The 21,889-nt window shown below is 42.7% G+C and overlaps 1 protein-coding gene across 1 annotated transcript; it reads right to left on the bottom strand.

Moving 5' to 3' along the window:
* Positions 1-5,696: 5,696 nt before the first annotated feature.
* Positions 5,697-12,244, bottom strand: proza (protein Z, vitamin K-dependent plasma glycoprotein a). The gene is made up of 9 exons (XM_083780201.1): positions 12,037-12,244; positions 11,172-11,275; positions 10,617-10,780; positions 10,374-10,398; positions 10,153-10,266; positions 8,662-8,796; positions 8,406-8,521; positions 7,903-8,020; positions 5,697-7,133 (listed from the first exon to the last, which is right to left on the bottom strand). The coding sequence occupies exons 2-9, from the start codon at positions 11,248-11,250 to the stop codon at positions 6,592-6,594; spliced, it is 1,293 nt and encodes a 430-aa protein (XP_083636327.1). The 5' UTR covers positions 11,251-11,275; positions 12,037-12,244; the 3' UTR covers positions 5,697-6,591.
* Between the last annotated feature and the right edge of the window lie 9,645 nt (positions 12,245-21,889).

The following is a 21,889-nucleotide window of genomic DNA, read 5'->3' on the forward strand; positions in this document are numbered from 1 at the left end:
TTGCCATCCAAGGCGTAAGAAGAAATGGCACCCTTTTCACATTGGCCTATTATAGCGCCACCAGGATCGAGGCCACAAGCTGACCTGCCCTGGTGGAGACCTGTGCCCCGAGGGGCACTTTATCTAGTTGTTGTTGCTGTGTGAGTGTGTGAGATTGTGTGAGTGTGTGAGTGTGTGAGTGAGTGCGTGAGTGCGTGCGTGACCATGGTCAATAAAGCACAGAAGCTTGTAATTACAAAATGGCATTGTGTTAACAAAACCCACAGAATAACTGTAAGGTGACATAAGGACCAATCAGCAGACGGGGACATGAATACACTTACATGCCGTACATTGTCATGCAATTTTCTCCTTCGTGGGTTGGTTAATCAATCTGAAACTGCACACGGCCATTAACCAGTTGCACATGTAGGGACCGTCTATGGTAGGGACTGACAAAGCTGTTTTAGGTTCTGTTGCCTCTGCCGGCGACAGCTGTGGCCTGAGGCATTATGTTTCCACATTTTCTGTCCTTCAGTCCATCTGTGCCTTTAGGGAATTCCATGACATTTGCAGAAAAACTCAAGGATGAACTGATTAGAAATAGGTTGTCAAAAGTCAAGGTCACTGTGACCTTCAAAGTCTTCATTCATTAACATTTCTATATGAATCTGGACAAAGTCAGATGTAAACAGCAGCTTGTTGGCAAGTACAATGCTACAGGTGGCCAGGTCCCAAGTCTGCAGTTGGGGTGCATGCATCCACACAACTCAGAGAATACCTCGAAATGTTGACTTGATTGTGCTTTGAAGTAGCAGATTTGTGTGATTTTATTTATTTATTAGGAATTACCCAAAATGTGTTCTTAATATTAATGGAGCAAGGAATCCTTTGACCTAGCTGCACTTATCATGGTGTATACATGATAATATACATGGATACTTCCAGGTCATTTAACTGTGTTAGGAGCATTTCTACACAAAGAAAAAAGACTATTGGGATGGACCCTCACAGTGACTATTAGGTGGCTTTCTATTCTTACGTACAGACCACAACAGTTTCTATTGACAAATATGTCAGGATGGGGATCCTGTGACCTCATAGGAAGCAATAACTATGACAGGATGCAGGTGTGAATGAACAATGTTCTTATTTTAAGAGCAGTATGTTTGTCGTCAGATGCACATCCCCACTGTAAGTTACCACAGTGGCTCCTAGAGAGGTGAAACAGTGCACAGATTGAAGACTGTGTTATCTACAGTTTGGATACTGGGTGATGTAGTAGACGAGGGTAGTTCTGTAACAGGAAAGAGGACTGTGCCTCAGGGGGTACAGCAGGCAGCCGTATCTCTGATCTCTGATACTTGGCTCTTCCTGGCTCTTCCTGGCTGCATGTTCCTTGCGTCCTTGAGCAAGACGCGTAATCCCTGACTGATTGGTGCCTTGCATGGTTGCCTCCACCATGGATGGGTGAATGTATTGTATTTACATTGTAAAGTGCGTTGATGAAAGGTTTAAATGCACTATTTAAATTTACATTCATATGCTTGACCTCATCTGTCCTTAAGCCCCCCGGCGGTCATGGTCTGCTCTGACTGCCGAAACCCATAGAGGTCATGACCTTTGTGAGCAGCATTCCCTATCAGATGGATGGGCCGACATTAAAGGTCAAATGAATGGGACCTTGTTAGGTCAACATACACAAACCACACATATACTGAAAAGGCTCATATGCATTCCTTGGTTTTAAGTCCATCTGGCCTTTGGTCAATTGTGTTTAGGGCAGGGCAGTAAAAATTACCATTATCTGTACAATATTTGTACAAACTCCTCATTTGAAGATAGGAATAGGGGATTCAGAATCTAAAAAGACACTGGTGTCTAAAAAACATGTTGACAGGAAAGAGGCAGATGAGAAAATGGTGAAATCAGTGTAGTGCAGGTGTGGGCAGGGCATTAAGGACACTGTGGCCTATACGTTTTGAGGCGCACAAGATGTTTCAGTTGGGTCGCGCTGTTTATTACACACATAGAGGATACATTAATATACAGTATTGGACACATAATGTGACATGAGACAAGGAAAAGAACAAAACATGCATCTCGTGTCATTGTGCACAGTCAGTTATCTGATAAAGTAGTTGATGGTCATGGTATCAGGGGTATCAAAATATGCTCACGCAGATGAGAGTGATTGAGCACGTGTATGTACTACTGCTGTACTGGGTCAGGCAGATAACGGTGATTCATAACAGCGGCCATGGACTTCATGGCCTCCACGAAATCCGTGCCCTGAGATACAGGAAGAAATTAATCATACACACACATGTGTCGTGCACGCACACACAGGCCTGCGCACGCGCACACACACACACACACACACACACGCACGCGTGCGCACAGACACGTGTACACGGCACGCACACATTTGCAAATAAGTATGTCAAGTAAAGTACACACACGCACACATCAACCCGGTCTCTTCAGAGGCTGCTACAGGCAGATCACTGAGGTCTCCTCAGGTATTCTCAACGGCTGCTGGGTTTTAATCATAGGGAGTCGGGGCTAAATCAACAGAATAATAAAGGCCAGTTTAGGATTTACTCACCTTCATCTTAACAGTGTGGCTGTACTGTATGTTGTTGACAGGTCAGGTGACATCATTATCAGAAAGTCCATCTTACTGTTTAAATGTATCGATCAGCGTGGGGACAAAATGGTTTACTTTTTTCCGCACCCCTGAGCAAAGTATGGCGAAATCCAGGAGAGTCTTGGAGGACTGGCTGACACTATGCTATATGTACAATTCTCATCCATATCTGTCTTAGCAAACTTAAAGGCCTATTTCATAATTTGTTATGTTTTTTTGTGGCTTTCGCCTTTATTTTATATTTTTTATAGAGGGACAGATAGTAGGCTGACAGGAAATGGGGAGAAAAAGCTGTGCTTGTAGAGAAGCTATTTTCACTAGTTTGGGTCCCAGCCGGGCAAAGTGCCTGTTTTGCGTCTCGACCTGAAAGGTTTGGGAGCCACTGCTAGCCTAGACCAGGCCCTAACCCCTGGGGGACTCGTGTTGTCCTCTCTCCTGAGCCCAGTCCAGGCCCTTACCCCTGGGGGACTCATGTCCTCTCTCCTGAGCCCAGTCCAGGCCCTTACCCCTGGGGGACTCATGTTGTCAAGGCCCTATAACCCCTGGAGGACTCATGTTGTCCTCTCTCTGCACAATAGCCCAGCCAAGTGGAAGCGGCCTCCGTCTGGCGGCATGGGGGGGGGGGGGGGGGGGGGGTCTTGAACCTGTGCCAACCAGTCCTGTTGGAGACCCTCTCTGGGTCTGGCAAGGAACAGAGCTGGGTTTGAGGGAGAGGCGGAGGCAGGGGGTGTTTGTGGTGGATGGGTATCTGGAATCTTGGGGATTACTGCACCGCACACATGTGGATTTAGAGATGGCAACGTAGTCATTGCACACGCACGCACACAGTATGCAGACCCTGAGTCGGTCACTCTTGCCTTCTACTTTTCACGCATATAGAATTACCCTCGGCATAGGATCAGATATCAGACAGATAATTACTTCCAAACACTGCCATTTGATGTTGTTCTCAAACCAAACGCCCAAGTCGCTTATATGTGTGCGTGTGACAATGTGCATAAACACACACTCGTTCACACAGATGCGCGTGTGCACACACACATGCATGCACACACGCATGCATGCGTACACACACACACGCACGCACGCATGTACACGCGCACGGTTGGGGCTAGCAGTGGCTCCCCGGTTGGGACAGATTCAGTCAAATTGCACTTTCATTCTCTTCTCCCTCTGTCTGCTGTCTGTGTGTTTGTGTTCTGCAGATGTCTGCCTGCCATCGTGTTCAGCTATTCAGGCAGAAACCTTGTATCTCCATTTATCAACGTTTTATGTTTTTTCCAAAATGTACGTCATACAAGACTTTTGCACAAAAGTACAGAAATCCATCCATTGGGAGCTTGTCGATCAGCTATTTTTGCTATCTCTGAAAATCTCTGGAAGTGGTGTATAAGTATTGAACCAATAGAAAAGTGGCTTGTGAAAAGGACTTGTGACTAAATAATAACTGCATTGATCAGAACTTTTTCCCCCAATTCCTGAAAAGTGATTAGGTTTCCATCCGACAGTGGGGATATGGTTTGTGAGGAGGGAAAGTGAAAGCTTTGACATTAAGTGCCATCACCTTCCCCTGCCATCAATAATGTCCTCTCTAATACTCATCTCTCAGGCCTTTTCATTCACCTCAGATCCATCAGGCCGAACGCCTGGCTTCCTCCATGTCAACATCCCCATCTCTTTAAATCCCAGGTCCCCCTAATCTCTCTTTCTGTCACTGCACCTACAAGTCTCTCCTTTCTCCATCTCTTCTCTCAGCTTGTCACTTTCTCAAACTGTTCAAATATTGCTTGCTCTGTCCCTTGCTCCTTCTCATTATGCCCACTTTTCCTTGGCAGTCGCGTCACGTTCTCTGCTTCCCACTTGGAGAGTTTGTAGGGTTGAAGAGAAAAAAGAAGAAAGAAAAAGAATGCCATTGCAATGGTTGTGTGATATTTGTGTGATATACATAGCAGAGGACAAGGAATAATACTACTATCTGTTGGTGTGTGTGTGTGTGTGTGTGTGTGTGTGTGTGTGTGTGTGTGTGTGTGCGTGTGCGCACGTGCGTGCGTGCATGCACATAAGCGGAGATGGCAGGGCTAGAGAGAGTAGCCAGAAACAGGAAGGAAGGAGAGATTAATCTCCACTGACCGGCCCACTAAAGGAGCTGGGCCATTTTTAGGAACCAGGAGCCATCTCCTAGGCGTTCGCCATGGCAACAGCCAACGAGGGCCTCCGCTTTGTGAGCCGTCCTTTTCAAGGGTCCGATCAGAAGTGTCAGGCCAGGTTTTTGTTGTTTGGCGTCTCCAGCGCTCTCTGTTTCCTTTCTTTTCTGTCCCTCCGTGATGTGGGAGCGCGCCTTGGACACTGGGGAGGCTGTGAGAAGACTTGAGAAGCGGTAGTGTCCGTGGGAAAAGGTTGCCAGACGACAGTGTGGAATGTGACAGCGAGGGCAGCCTCATATTTGGGACAAAGGAGGTGTAGACTTGATATATGAAGACAAAGTACAATAGCCTCTTATCTATCCAAGATAAGTTCCCAAGATGTTGTATCTATGGCAGGTCTATGATGTAAATGTTGTCACATGCTGTTTTTTTCTTTCTTCTTTGTTGAATTGTTGAATTGTTTATAGACAAAAATCCTCCAAAGTAGCCTATTGACTAATAATAATACTGACATAATGCTGATAGATACTGACCATAATACTCACATGATACTGACATGATACTGACAGTATCATGGTACGCTGGCGCTACGCAGCGAATATAGCAAATATGTGAGATTCTTTCTTGTGGGCTTGTAGATTGTGGACATTTTAATTGTACTACAGGCTCAGGTTCGGCCAGGTCGCACACACATCTAGAGTTCGGGCCGCTACACAGCTCTCACACCTACGTCACACCGTGGATCCCACCTATATCAGAGTTGTCTGTCTGTTTTGTCCTTAGATTGTTAGGCCTGTTATTTTAACCACTTGAACCCTACCCAGCATCCATATTCTGTCAGGAATATTCTCTCACGTCCAGTTTACGTAGCCTTAAGAGGGTTTAAGTGGGTTAATTAATTAATTACTGACACGACACATGACTGACTCCAGGTCTTGTTTTAGGATTTATTACATTCTCAGTAGAGTGATTAACAGTAACGTTACAGTCAGTGCATTGACAACCAGTACGGCAGTATATGTGTATGTAAAACAACTACATTAGTTAAACAGCGCTAAACAAGTACAACCGCAACTCTAAAAGGCATGCTGCATAATATGCATCCTTATACCAATGGTGGGTGGGAGGGCATTGAAAATGCCTCTCTGTTGCCGTCTCCTCATGACAGAGAGCGCCACCATGTGGACGGAGGAGAAAGTCAACATAGATGGAAACAGCAGGGGCAAGAGATGCCCTCTATGGAGGGGGGAGGGACTACTATTACTATGTTAAGGTGTAGTCAAGTAGGAAATATTGTACATACATGGGCGGCAACACAACTTAATGAAACCTTTAAAGTACACGTGGAATGCATCTGTTCTCCTGTACACACTGTGGCCTACACCTGAATCCCTGCTTTAAAGGGGGACCAAATCCCCATAGGTCACTTTTGGGCGTTTGCTGCCATCTAAAGAATCATCAAAATATGACGATACTATTGATTATTGTCAGTTGGCATTTGGCACGATCTCCCATTATTCATTGTATTGGCTGGAGCTGTGTTGCTGTCCCGAGGTCAGCCTAGCCCTTTACATGACTTTGAACCTTTAGATGGCTGCAAACTCTCAAAATTGCCCTTGGGTTTTAATCCACCATTAAGTCATTATTTATCCACCCCCTACATTTAAATTACACCATCTCTTAGATTAGATAATTCCCTTTGCTGATCCCTAAAAGGGAGGTTTAACATACCCCCATGGCCCCTTCCCATCCCGAACATCCAAGTACCATCGCATCAACTTCGATCCCCCTCTCTCCCTCGCCTCTTGTCCCCACATCTCAGCGGGAGTCCATGAGTGGCTGCAGCCAGCCTAGGAAGCGGGACACCTTCTGGAAGATGTAGCCCTTGTTGCACTCGCTCCCCGCCGGCTGGCTGACCACTCCCGTCAGGTAGAACACCTCCCTGTAGCGAGTGAGCAGGGGACTGCCGGAGCTCATGGTGCAGTCAGCGTTGGCCCGGGGGACGGTGCAGCCCATCTTGTTTGTCATCAGCCCAGGGTTCCGCTCCACGCACGCCGCCAGGCGGTCGTAGGCCAGGTGGTTGATGGTCAGAGGGCCCTGGACATTGGGGTCCAGGGCTCCCTCCGAGGGGTCTTTCCAGCCGGTGACCACGGCGGTCAGGTTACCCGACATCAGGACGCTGTCAGCGAAGTCCCGTTCGGGCAGGCAGGCGGCGATGGTTGATTTCTTGAAGAGGATGCGGTCGCGTAGCTCGATCACGGCCAGGTCGTTATCCGGGCTCTCCGCGTACAGCGGGTGGATGTGGACTAATTTCACATAAAGCGTCTGCTCGCCTTCTTCGTGCGTGATCACACGTTTGCCTGGGGAGATAGGAGGAGGTGTTTCAACCACTTTCAACCTGCTGTCCATATTTGGGGAATGTTGTCAATTGTTCCCTGTTCTCCGAACATTGTCCCGCTCCAAGCACCATTGACTTCCATAATAAAAAATAAATAAAAAATGCATTGATTGAATAAGGCTAAAAGGATAAAGTTAAATTTAAATATTTCAAAAAGTATAAAACATAAGGGAAAAACCTATGTGGCCTATAGTGGCACATCTGATCCCTGTATTTCAGTTCTGATGATTTTACAGTGTAGATTAAGGCCACAGAGATTTTAACAAAGGTCTGTGGCGTGGCCTAATCCATATCATTGCTGTCCGGAAGAAACCACATTTTTGAGGTTTTAGTTTTTTTGTCATAAATCAATGCTATTGAACACCCTTTATGTACAACTCCATTGTACCCTCAAACTATCTACCAAACCAGGTAACTGTTTTCTTTTCTGTATCAGTGCTATTGAACACCCTTTACGTTTGTGTCTTGGTTAAAAACAAATATTGAACCAATGAAAAGTATTGAAAAGCACTTTGACAAAAATCGAACTCCACTTTTCATTTTTCTCCATTTCTTGAAAAATGAAAGTTTTGGACTTATGTGGTTTCTTCCAGGAAGCTGAGATATCATACTGGGCGTCCTTGAAATGAAAATGTGTGAGGAAACACTGCTTTAATGAACAACCCATTTCCTGTGAGGGACAGAAAACATGATAAGCCTTCAAACAGCTCTCAGGTCAGTGGGTAACTCACCCACGGCCACTTGGAAGTTCTCATATTTGCCGGCACACTGAGCTGAGGTGAGCACCAGGTTCTCCTTCAGGATGACTCCGCTGCAGAACCCGGCTGACTCTGCATTCTTCAGGATGGCCTGGAGAACCACCATGCGATGAACACTCGTTAGATACAGCAGTGAGTGGGGTCAATATATCAGTCCCCCTCCCCTGCACAATCAGAAGCTTTTTCAAAGTGACGAGGAGGATACAAAGACTGCCTGAAACTGAAAGGCACGCATTTGCATTCTAATGGGTGAGTAAGGGTCGCGCAGACTCGTGCTCTACGCGCAACGGCAAATCCGCTACCCGCTGGCACTATATAGTTCTCAGGTCTGGTGTTTGTCCTCTCGTTTTCAAATGGATTTTTTATACGACGGGAAAACTGTGAATAGCATGGATGGCACCAGGAGATGGAGATGGAGGACTTTATGAAAGTTTGTAGTATTGTGGTGGTTATTGTCTTTGTGTTTGTGTTCCTACCTGCCAGGGACATGACGTGGAGCTGCAGCTCACGCCCCCGAAGTTGTTGCGGGCGTTGGTAGTCTGTCTGTTGTCCCACTCGCTCGTGCTGCCTACCTTCCCACATGGATACGTCACTGAGGCAGAAACGGTGGCAGAAGGAGAGAGAAAGAAGAAAATGTAATGAAGCATGACAGAACAAATAAAACCGATGGTGGAGAGACTCCATCATTCCCTGTGTTCTACAATGGTTCCAAAGGGGAAAGACCACACATACCTCCAGGCATGCACTTGTCCTTGTCCTTGGCGTCCAGCTTCCAGCCCCGTGCACAGGAGCACTCATAGGACACATAGCCCGGCTTACAGAACTGTGAACAGCCCTTGGTCTTATCCAGAACACACACAGTCTGGTCTGCAGCATGCAGGAAGAGAGGAACCAATCAATACCCATTCATGAAGGAATGTCGACTAATACCTGATTTATACTACAACATGTTACCATCCCACAACATTATGCATATTCCTAATTTATGTAATTCCTCAAAATAAGAGAAAAAATAAACCATTAATAATAATAATAAATATAGCTCTGCCCAAAAAGAAAAAAGCTATACAGCAATATACACAATGAGCTATGTAAACATTGATGACTGAAATTATTGGATGTATTATAATAAATAAAAATTAGGAGCACTCTTATCGTCATACATCATCACATTCTGTGCTCAGCCAATCAAATCATCACAAATGGGCCGGCGAAAACGAGTTCTCAACAGGCCCGTAAATTAAGGGCCGGCCCTACCTGAGCCCTAACTGGGCTGGCCCGAGGCCCGCCTGCATGCCTTACTAATTAGCACACATTTTACGCCCTACCCGGCCCGAAAACGTCAATTAGAAAGCAAAAAAAGAAAATTAATAATGGTCCATATATGGGCATTACCAGACCTGCTGTTTTAGCGCGCTTCTCGCCCTCAGGGCGTCTTACTGGGTTTTACTAGATTCTACCCAGGCCCTAGGTCAACCCGAACCTGCTCATGTCTGTGTGGTTGACATGGCGTAGGTAGACTAGAGATGACATCAGTTTTTTTGGTGTCTGTCAATGCTGTAGTCCTATAAATGTGTGTGTGTGTGTGTGTGTGTGTGTGTGTGTGTGTGTGTGTGTGTGTGTGTGTGTGTGTGTGTGTGTGTGTGTGTGTGTGTGTGTGTGTGTGTGTGTGTGTGTGTGTGTAATACGTTGTATCTGGTTTTACTGTAATGTAACCACCTTCTTCTGATTAGTGTTTGGATGTGGAGATCCGTGTGTGTGTGGGAGAGCGTCTGAGCACTAATGTGTATGCATGTATTATTTTAATAAAAACAAAATAGGCTAGGCAAAGGCTATAATATAGGCTTTGGATTATTGTCATCCAAACCCTGCCCATAGTAACTACTGTACATTTTAGAGGATACCTAGTATGGCTGTAATACGTATTTATTCTCTCGATTATTCGAATAATCGTTACACATTTCCCGCTGTTGACGCAGATACTGTATGCTTCAAATCTTAATTCAGCGGTCTACCTCGCATATCCACTCGTTGTTGTAAGCATTTTCTCAAATGCCTTTATCTCGGATTCCTTTCCCAGATTGCGCCCCTGGTCAACTTTATTCAACGGCATGCAGCCATTGAACTGACGGTAGCGATAGTTAGTCTGCCTCCAGTTCAGAGTGCCAAAAAGATACAAATAAATTAATATATTCTTTTTATATAAATATAAAAAATAAGAACCTGTCTCGCAGTGGACGCCACTGAAGCCTGACTTGCAGACACAGTCGTAGCCTCCCACACTGTCTGAACACATGGCTCCGTTCTTGCAGGGGTTCCCCACACACTGGTCGCCGTCTGAAGAACAAGTACATGATGTTTGAGGACTGAGGTCAACCAGGACTATTTTTTACTATACACAATTACACACTGATGGGAAATATCCAAAGAAACACAGTACTTACCAATATAGATGGACCAGAAAATATCCTGGAAAACACAGTTAGCATGATGAGCACATTGAAGAACAAATAGGCCTACTGAAGATATATCGTTACAGTTGAATTTTACCTCTCGTATCGAATCAAGCATATTGTATCGTAAACCGATATGATACGTCGTGTTGTGAGCTACATTTCAATCGATTCCCAGCCTAATGTGCATAGCATGAAATAGGCCCTGTTTTATTTGGAGAGCAAGGAACTCACTGTGCGGTAGGAGTCCTGAAAGACCTCCCTGGCCTCTTCATAGGAGCACACCTCCTGTATACATTCTCTGTCCAGGTCGGGGGGCAGCTGCTGCTCCTCATTGTTTGCATTGGCCCTCTTCTGGCGGGAGATCACCTGGCTGGCGTGCTGCTTCTCCAGGAACACTGGAACAAGTATATGATCAAAATGCATTTTAATAATGGCAAGTGCAGTACGATGCAGAGGTTCGGTAACTGATTCATAATATCATTCTCCCTCTTGATCTTCTAAAACAATGAGCATCGTGTCACTGTAGTAGCCTAATAATACTACTAAATCATACATTCATTTGGGTGCTATTCCAGTCTTCAAATGCAGATAAATTAAAAATAAATAAATAAATTTACAAAAATAACACAAAACTGAAAAACGCTGGCCCCATTAGGTCTGTCTCCTCACCGTGCTCTTTCTTGGGTGTCAAAAATAACATTGAGTTTTTCATCATGCAAAGAAATATTAACTTATTAGCCTGAAATTACCATCTGCTGTCGACGTATAGGACCCTGGTCATCTCACCTGTTTTAGGGGGCATACTGGCTGTCACAGCCACCAGCAGCACAGAAAACACGGTCACAGCTGTAGTCAATGAGCCCATGGTGATCTAGCAGGTGGATTAAAGGCTGAAATGAGAAGACAGTAAGATGTCAAGATGATAACATTCTTCTCAAATATATGTATTCCGGACTAACGCGTTCCCGCCTAGGCGATGTGTGTGTCTACCTACCCAACACCAGGGGTCTACATGTAGGCCTATTCATTCAAATAAGTTCCAGATTGCAGCTTTAAATAATGAGTGCTATATTGTCAAAATGAGTGCTTTGTTGGTGTACTTTCTTTAATCTGTGACGGTGCATTTTCTTGTACAAGAGCCAATTGTTCCAATGCTGCCATCTTGTGGTAGAGACTATAGTAACTGAACCTACAGTTTATCACGCAGTGACGAAAGTATTGTAATGTATCATGCAGCAGCAACACTACCTAGTTTTTCCCCAGATTTGTACGGCTAGAGTGTTTTTAATCAGCTCCAAATCATTCAGAATAAATGAGAAAAAATAGTGCAATTTTATATAGAGTGACTGTGACTGAGGCCTTATTTGCTCTCCATCCATTCCATGCAGCGGCCAGAAATGGCGTAGGCTCATCCAGCATCTTCAGTTTACTGTAGCCTACAAAACCAACATATATTCCCATATCCCCTGGACTGTGTTATTGTAAAGAGAATAACGTAAGGCCATACAAATAAGGTCCAAAATAGGTATTCTCCAAACGAGTTAACGCGTCATGCACGGTGGCGCATCATGTAAACAGGCCAACACGGGGCTGATGCGCCCAGGATGCAGCGAATAACGGTACAAAATAATGAAATGAAAATGGACGGTACCTTCAGCTCCGAACCGCTCTCCCTCCTATAGTATAGGCTACAGTACCACAGGACCGTCCGTATAGCGTCGTTGTCTGGTTCCACTGCCGTTCTTGAGATCCAGAAATAAGAGAAGACAGCTGCCTCTCCAGGGGCTAGGCTATCGATCTAGGGGGGGTCAAATTACTGCCCGAATAATGAATGCCAGCATCCACGCCTTGCTGACCGTTGTTGTGATGACTGTTGTAATGATGAAGATCAACCACCGGGGGGTGGTGTAGGGCAAGTTTTTATTTTGCTGTATTCTGTAATGTCCAGTTGTCCACACAGTGGATTGGTGGACTAGCCACGCATCAGCACTATATAGGGAGATACTGGGAGAGGAGAGATCAAAGATGAAGCTGTTCTTGGTCGGTTTTAAAACAGCTTGTTGTTTGGACATTGAAACACATCAAAGACTCAAAGTTCAATGTGATGTTAATAAAAATCACTGTTGGGAATTTTTGTTAACCTAATGTGATGTGGTTTGATCGATTGATTTATGAATTTATTAACAGATTGGAGAATTACAGTACAATTCAAGCACAACTCAAAACAAAACTGTTAACTGTGGTCCTTTCTGAGTGACGAGCTTGGAGAACAAGATGACACCAGGCAGTATAACATGACAAGTTCTGAAGAAGTTTATTAAATTATTACACACATAGTGTTGTGAATTTTCTGATGCAATCTAAATGGCAGCTTAGAAAGTTCCCCTTCCCACAGCTCCCCTTCTCTGCATCACCAATAATGAACAGGTGTCTGCCATCATTGCTCTGGACTGATCAGTCAATGGCAATCTGGGTGTGCAGTGCACCCCACATACAAGCACACAGAGGGTGCATCCATCCACACAGTAGATTCACGAAGATGCAAGATGCCGCCAGCAGCAGGAGTCTCTTCCTGGTTTTTAGACAGCTGCTGAATGGAAATGAAGCTCCACCCACGGTGCAGCTTGCAGCGTCGACCAGAAAACCGGAAACGCTTTCTCCCCGCATCAAGTTGCAGCGTGGGTGCAGCTTAATTTCCATCCAACAGCTGTCTAAAATCCAGGAAGAGACTCCTGAAACTACTGTCTGGAAGCACCCAAACACTCACAGTACACCCGACCCACACCTAGGCGACAAGGCGCGACAAAAAAAGTTATGCTGGTACGCCTACTGTTGCCACGGATACGGGAAGCAACGAGACGTCATCGCAGTGATGTCGCCAAGACTATAAAGACTGGGCCTAGGTCAGGATGCAAGGCAGATTAAGATCGACATTGGTGGGATACTATACACCGCGACTAGATCCCACCCTCAAGAGTTGCTTTTCTGCCTACTAAGAGCCGCTCTCGGCCCCATACCGAACCCTCGTAACCAAGCTCCCAGATTCTCCTGAGAGATCCTCGGTCACACCTACTAAGTGGCAAAAAACTGCTTTTCTGGCCCATTGATAGCCCATACATCCAAACAGAAAAGTCCTATCTGATTGCATTAAACAACGTTAAACGACATTAAACTCACTTTGCCACTCGATTTCCCATTCACTTTATGCATGCACATACCCTCTATAGTGAAAATAGCTTCACAAGCTCAGGACACAGGAGCTTGTAGATCTGCTATTTTCCTTATTTGTTATACATTTGTTGTTGTAAGGCCCAAGGTCCTTACACATGTCTCCGGTTTTGTCATGATGTAAGGGGAAAAAGGGTCCTGTGGTCAGCTGCTGGATCTTTCTAAATGAACTCTGACTTGAAGGCCAGTATCATGGCAACCGTTGCCTAATATAATGTTTGTGGGGGTGTGAACCACATTGAGAAACCTGTGTAAATGCTGCAAAGTGATTGTGAACAAACTCTCCCTCGTACGCAGCAGAGGGAACGAGGTTACTTACTAGTATGCTGAATGCAGTTACATAATGTGTCACATAATCAGTGTTAAGCAGTAACAAGTTACTTTTAATATAAATACTGTAATTATTATTTTACACAGTAACAAGTAGTGGAAGGCATTACTCTTCCAAAACATTAATATTATAGGCTACTATATGTAAAAAATAAATAGCACATTACATATACATATAGCCTACATACAACATATACTGTTGGCTGTCGTTTGAAAACATTTTGTTTAAAAGGTTAAGAGAGATTGCCAAGTAGTATAGCCTAATATTATTACTTTATTAATGAGTAATATGTAGTAAGTAACATATTACTCTCTTGCATGTATACTGGTAAATATTTAAAACTTCCAGAAGACAAAACAAAATAGCATTCGTTTGATTATTTTAATATAAACAGCCTATACTGTAGGCCTGCAGAATTGTAAAAAGCCAAACATTTTATGAATGCATTATAGTACATCTCTGAAAGTGCCGTTGCAGGAATGAATAGCATCAAATTAAAAATTAAATAAAAGTTTATCTGTTGTGCCTTCATCCAGAAAATAAGAAATTCAAAGTATGTGATCACTGTCTATTCCAGTAAATCAAAAAAGGAATGGGGAGGGCGCTGATGAAACTGGGAGCAATTTGTTCTGGTAAAAATATCTGTATATTGGTCCCTCAGTGGTGGTTTTATGACTCAACACATACAGTAGGTTTCCTATGGATATCTTGGTTTGTCTATGACCATGTGCCGATGTTTAAGAGATGCAGGCACATTTTGTCATGTTCTAAATCTAATGCTGAACGTTGAATAACAAGCTCGTCACAGCATGTCTGTTCTTGTGATTATTTAGATATTATGCAGGGGTGCAAACAGATGAGGGCCTATTATCAGCCATTATCTGCTATTACCAGTATGCATGTAGACCAAAACAAATCATGAAATTGCGATATTGAACTGCTGAATATGATTTGACAAGAAACATTCTGAATCAGGCGCAATCTATGAAAATGAGTTTTGGCATGTCCCAGAGCCAAGTGGTTAGGGTGCTCTGATGCCTGACAGCCTCTAGAAGGCCTGACAGCGAGTCCATGGTTTGACTCCTGGGCCAGGCGGAACATTTTCACTGTCACTGCCTACTATCTTGTTTCCTGTCTCTCTCCACTGCACAATAAAAAGGTAGAAAAGGGATATTTCACTTTCAAATAAAAGAAACATTAATAGAAGGATATCTGGCTTTAGCATTTACAGTTCTAGTTTACCATCTATTCTAAACTGTTAAGAACGTATCATCTTCTTGAACCAGTGAGTGATGGTGTGTTACTGCTTACTACTACAGCATAATGACATGCATAGCTTGTTGGCCCTAATCTAGCATCAAAACCTGGTTGTGCATATGAATGTGTGGTGTGGGTGTATGTGTGTTTACGTGCAAATACGACTCCTTGCATTCATCATGAAATCATGATTAAATATGATGAAGTAATGCTTAACTAAGGGTTCCTTAAGGGTTACTTAAGGGTTAGTTAATCATTACTTCCGTATAGTTATCTGCACGTCTTACCCATATGCATCTGTGTGCTGCACTTTAGTTTGCGAGCCACGTTATTTTCCTATCTTTCCCCCCTCGAGGACTACTAATAATACCACTTTACTCAGCAGTGTGATCAGAATAAGAATCTACGCTGATTCGAACACAGCTTCAAATTAGATGGGATCTCATCTACCACGATCAATAGAATAAAACTAACTGCAAACAAACCGGCGAGTGTAGACAGACATGCAGAATACAGAAAATAGCAATATAGATGGCATAGAGCTCGTCTATGATACGGACAGCTGAAAGACCAAGGCGACGGGAGGATTAGAATGTAACCTGTGGAGAAGGACAAAGAAGTTAAATGAAATGAGAACAATGTGCGGAAAGCTAGCTAGTGCAGAAAAACATTTAGGTCAATTTGAAGGAGCCACCAGCCCAGATTTACAGTGGATAAACCTTTGTTGTTGAACAATAATGTCCAATTATTGGGGGAGTAATCAGACACACAACGATCAGTCCCACATAAACTAGGCCATCAGAACCATGCCTTTCTCGCAATACTGAAGTCCTTTCTCGCTGGCCTCATTCAGCAGGCTTGATTGTGAGAGCAATGCAATTTGCAGACAGGGCCATGGGGCTTAAGTCTCAGCTGCAGCAGTGTTAAGTGTCTCTATTTCCCTGGTCCAATAATAATGGTTTTTATAACGGTCTGTTCAACCAGCTGGTCCCCAGAGTTGAACCGGTTCTGGAGCTGAACAGTCATGTCCAGAGAGGCTTGGGTTGGGAGTTGGGACCGACTACATAGGGAAAGCTTGCCTCGGCCTGCTAGGGCCAGGGCATGTGTAAATTACTAGGGCTGTGGTAATTTCCCAAATGACTGCAGTTATTTTCTTTAATATTCCATTGAGGTGTGTGCAAGACTTCTTTAATCATGTTTTACATCTCTTATTGAGATATAATGTCTATATTTCAACTGCAAGTGTGTTTGTGTCAAATAATAATAATAATAAAACTTTATTTGTATAGCACCTTTCATGACATGAAATGCAGCTCAAAGTGCTTTACAGAACAATGGAGAATAAAAGAAAAGCAAGGCAACGACATAAAAAAAAACAAGCAGTAATGCAATACAGTGAGGACATGAATAACAAAAAATAAAAATAAAAGATCAATTAAAAGCAATGTTGTAGAAGTGGGTCTTGAGCTGAGCTTTAAAAATGTCTACAGAGGCTGCCTGACGAAGGTACAGTGGGAGCTTGTTCCATGCCGACGGCCCGTAGAAGCAAAAAGCTGCTTCCCCGTATTTTTTAGTTGCCATTTTTTTAGGCAAAGCGAGCAGGCCAGCAGTGGAAGACCTTAGCGGGCGGTTTGGGACATATTTAGGCAGGCAGTCATGTAGGTAGGAAGGTGCGAGACCTTTGAGAGCTTTATAGACAAGTAAAATAATTTTAAAATCAATCCTAAAAACAACCGGAAGCCAGTGCAGTGATGCCAAAACTGGAGTAATATGTTCTCTCATCTTAGTTCTAGTTAAAACTCTGGCTGCTGCATTTTGGACAAGTTGTAATCTGTCAGTTGTTTTCTTAGGCAGTCCTGAAAAAAGTGCATTGCAGTAATCAAGCCGAGAAAAAACAAAGGCGTGGATTAGCGTTTTTGCATCGTCCAAGGACACATAGGCTCTGATTCGTGCAATATTTCTAAGGTGAAAAAAGGCAATCTTGGTAACATGATTACCCCCAGGTTCTTTACTGTACTGTTACTTTCTACAGTCAGGTTGCCAAGTCTGCTTAATATTGATTATTTCTGCTCACTAGAACCGATTATGAGAACATCTGTCTTATCCTCATTTAGCTTGAGAAAGTTCTCACTCATCCAACATTTGATGCTAGACAGACAGGTAAACAGCGGGTCTAAAGCACAGGGATCATCTGGAGCCACAGAAAGATATAATTGGGTATCATCAGCATAGAAATGAAAATTGACTCTGTGATTGGCAATGAGTTCGCCCAATGGCAGTATGTATAAGGAGAAAAGCAGAGGGCCAAGAATCGAGCCCTGTGGAATACCAGAACTGATGTCGTGTTTGTCTGAGTCAAACTCGGCTAGATTGACAAAGTAACTTCTGTTTGATAGGTAGGAGGAAAACCAGGAAAGGGCCGTACCAGACAGGCCTATCCAGTGCTCCAGACGCTGTATTAAAATTGAGTGATCAATCGTGTCAAATGCAGCCGTTAGATCTAGTAAGAGAACGGATACATGTTTCTTGTCAGCAGACACCCTAAGATCATTCATTACTTTTACAAGTGCTGTTTCTGTGCTGTGACCTTTCCTAAAGCCAGATTGGAATTTGTTGTGCACATTATTGTTCTGTAGAAACACATCCAATTGATGAAAGATGCATTTTTCTAAAACCTTGCCCAGAAAGGGTAGATTTGAAATGGGTCGATAGTTACCCAAAACAGAGGGATCAAGATTGTGTTTCTTGAGAAGGGGCTTAACTACAGCAGTCTTCAGTGAGTCTGGGAAGACGCCTGATTGTAGAGAGCTGTTTACAATTTTTAGGATATCTCCAATCACAATTGGACACTACAAATGACACTACATGGTTGTAGTGATATAGAAAACGAAGACCTTCTATCTCTTGGATATGTATTATTCATTCATCAATTCCTGCTTGTACAGTTTATTTTCTTTCCTTCCCTCTGTGCACTCAAAAGTCGGGGGAGTGCACACGTTCAACGGTGCAACCTTGCTCACCCATACTTTGAATCCAGGGTGTAATTTAACAGGCATGCTAAACAAACAGCCCTGCCATCTCAGAATGCATCCATTATTAATGCCACCCGACGTGTGCCAACTTTCTGATGGATTGAACAGACTAGACGTGCAATCCCCTGGAACTCCCCCGCTATGTTGTGTCCTTATGTTATTCTCCTCTCCACCTCTTACCCTCTCACTAGCCCCCTCCCTATCTGTTGTTATCTTCAATAGTCATCAACCAATCTGTTCTAATCTTCTATGTTAGGTTGTTAGGTTCAATAGTCATCAACCAATCTGTTTAATCTTCTACCTATCTGTTCTAATCTTCTATTAGTTTCAATGGTCATCTACCTACCAATCTGTTCTAATCTTCTATTATGTTTGGTTCAATAGTCATCTACCTCCACGGTTCTCAAAGTGGGGTCACGTAGGCATAGCCAGGGGGTCTGTGAAATAATTCACAGATTCACAGATTGATTCTTTCTTTCTTTCTTTCTTTCTTTCTTTCTTTCTTTCTTTCTTTCTTTCTTTCTTTCTTTCTTTCTTTCTTTCTTTCTTTCTTTCATGCTGTAATGATACAGCATGAAAGAAAGAAAGAAAGAACCAGTGTGCTGTCGAGTTTGGGTCGACGGGAGTGATTTTTAATGAAAAGTTTTTAATACAAACAGTTACAATGACATCTAAATGTACATATAGTGGTATCTCATCTGTTCTTTCTAATCTTCTAATCTTTATGTTAGATTCAATATTCATCTACCAATCTGTCCTGAATGTGGAAGTGAATGGACTATGTGGGAACGACACCATTTTACCATGGACTCAAAACAGCGGACAAGATTGTGCTAATACACATCTAATTAACACCAACATGACTCCCAAGAAACAGGTAATATATCTTCCCAGAACGGGCTAATAGATCTTCCTCTTTAATTGTGCAAAGCCTACGAGAACTTAATCGCCCATGGAAATGAAAGGCAGAGTAACAGGCAGAGTAACAGGCAGAACTCGAAGTCCTGGAATTTATGATGCAAGCGACTGGCCTGCACTTCCATCCAGGCATAGTGCCTCTTCAACCCCTATTCAACCATGGACAAAAGGGAGCACTTGCAACAAACCTCCCCAACAATCAAGTGTGCATTTGTACCTATGTTCCCCAGGTTCTATGTTCCCCAGGACAGGTTCTATGTTCCCCAGGTATCCCAACAAAAATGGTTCTGTGTTCCCCGCTTACAACAATAAACCCTAACCTAAACCCTAAACCTAACGAAGACTAAGGGGCCCTGTTGTCGTCGGTGCTAAACCCCTTATCCCTAAACTTCTTTCCCTTTTTTTTAACCATTCTAAAAATGTTTTTCAAAATAGTAAAAAAAAAAGACAAAGAGGTTTAGGGATAAGAGGCATATATCTTATTTGCCAATTTTTTCTATTTTGAAAACCCTTTTCATAGTTCAACTCTATTGTCAACAATACCAATTACAAGTAAAAGGCATGTGAAATTCATTGTGCGATAAAAGCTACAGTCTAGTGTCAAGTGTAATCCATGTTAAAAACTAAGTGCTTCCACCCGTCAGGATGCTCTCGATAGTGCAGTTATAGAAAAACCTCAGGATACGGGGGCTGACTCTGAACTTCTTCAAGCGCCGTAAGCTGGTGTTGTTGTGCCTTTTTCACCACACTTGTGTTTTTCAAAATAGTAAAAAATGGAAAATAAGTTTAGGGATAAGGGGTAAGGGGCGGCACAAGATGGGGCCCTATGCCTTAGTCTTTTAAAAACACACCATTTAGTTTTAGTCCTATTTAGTCCTCTGATTGTTTAGTCTTATAGTATAATCTTAGTCAACTAAATATCAAAAACCTTAGTCTTTTAGTCAACAAGTATTAAAGGACCACTTCACCACTCTTCAACCTATCTTCAATAGGTCCTCACTAATGTTCATGATATATATATAGTTTATATGTATAGTCTCATAATATAGATATTCCACTGTTACTTTCTTAGCTTACGCATGTTTTATGATAAATGCTTTTTTGTGATGTATTCCCATGCTTTTTGTTCTTGCTTAATGTAAGTCGCTCTGGATTAAGAGCGTCTGCTAAATGCATAAATTGTAAATTGTAAATTGTAAATGATAAAATGGCACAATTCTTTAGGAGGGCTGTGGGCAGTTCAGAAACTCAATCATCGATGGAGAATCCAAGCTAATAGAAATGCAGGCTTAATATTCCTGAAAGGTTGCAATGCGATAATTCTCACCATAATAAAATCTAAACATTTTTGTAAAAACATATTATTTAAAAAATAATATGATGTCACTGGTGGACAGGTTTCTGAACTGCCCCCCAGCCCTCCTATGAGACACAGACTGAGTAGGAAAAAATGTGCCATTTTATCATGATTATTAGTGAGGACCAATTAAGATAGGTTGAAAAGTGGTGAAGTGGTCCTTTAACACTGCCATAAAGAAACTAAAACAATCGCCCAGACTATTCTTCAACGAAGATGGCACTTCACCCGTGTGAAGTGAGGGGCACTCTTATCATCTTACAACATCAATTACAACATAATGTTTGTTTAAGCAACGGGTGCTAATGTTTGTTTTAGTCCTCAACACACACATAAAATTTCTCTTTGTCTATGGCGTTATCTTAAACAAGCATCGTTGAAAAACAAACAAAGCTGTATATAGGACGCCCCTCAAAAATAAATGAAAACTAGAACTGCACTCTGTCGAGTGCATACTTGCTTGTTGCACACTAGTAGGCCATAAATGGCCAACTAGTGCGCAAGCAGAGCGCGCAAGTACTTTCGACCGCTGTAAACTGTCAAATCTCAGTATCTCTGTGAAGGAACGTTTGAAATGTATAATTATTAGGTGTAACTATTTGCTACCTACCTACTTTATGCATATAAACACCTAGTATTATTAAGTATGGTTCAAGTTTCTATCTATATAAGAAATACAGTTTTATCATTGTATATATATTCTGGATCCCTTTTTAGTTTTTTAAAGAAAAATAAATCATTGATATGTGATGAAAAAAAAGGTATATAAACTGAATTAAAATATGTTATACAGTATAATTATTCTGTAAACTGTGGAATCTCAGTATCTCTGTGAAGGAACGTTTGAAATGTCTAATTATTAGGTGTAACTATTTGCTACCTATCTACTTTATGCATGTAAACACCTAGTATTATTAAGTATGGTTCAAGTTTCTATCTATATAAGAAATAGAGTTTTATCGATGTAGATATATTCTAGATCATGATTTATTTTTCTTTGAAAAACTAAAAAGGGATCTAAATTATTACTTGGGGGCGAAATTATTACTTGCGCGCTCTGCTTGCGCACCGTGCCAGCCAACCCGCCACTTGATGCGTATGCAAATAAAACAGCAGATTTGTGCCTGGTTTGCTGGGACCAGATTACATAAATTACCATATTTCTTACGTCATCATTGAGAGCTAGTCATACATATACACACCATGTACTCTGGTCCCAGCAAATCAGGCACAATTTGCTATTTTATTTTACTGATTATGTATATAGTATACGTATGACTAGCTCTAAATGATGACGTAAGACATACATATACATATACTATATAGAGTATGTAGTTGTAAGTTGATTAGCGGTATACTGTGGTTACTTTGCGCCAAAAAC

The sequence above is a fragment of the Protomyctophum parallelum genome (genome assembly GCF_964188405.1).
Source record: "Protomyctophum parallelum genome assembly, chromosome: 13".
NCBI lineage: Eukaryota > Metazoa > Chordata > Actinopteri > Myctophiformes > Myctophidae > Protomyctophum > Protomyctophum parallelum.

Excerpts from the sequence above, each read along its gene's own strand:
- proza (XM_083780201.1), bottom strand. The coding sequence starts at position 11,250 with ATGGGCTCATTGACTACAGCTGTGACCGTGTTTTCTGTGCTGCTGGTG. Across the intron at positions 10,267-10,373 it reads TTTCTGGTCCATCTATATTG|ACGGCGACCAGTGTGTGGGG; the intron begins GTAAGTACTGTG and ends CTTGTTCTTCAG. Across the intron at positions 8,797-10,152 it reads TGGCGTCCACTGCGAGACAG|ACCAGACTGTGTGTGTTCTG; the intron begins GTTCTTATTTTT and ends TGCATGCTGCAG.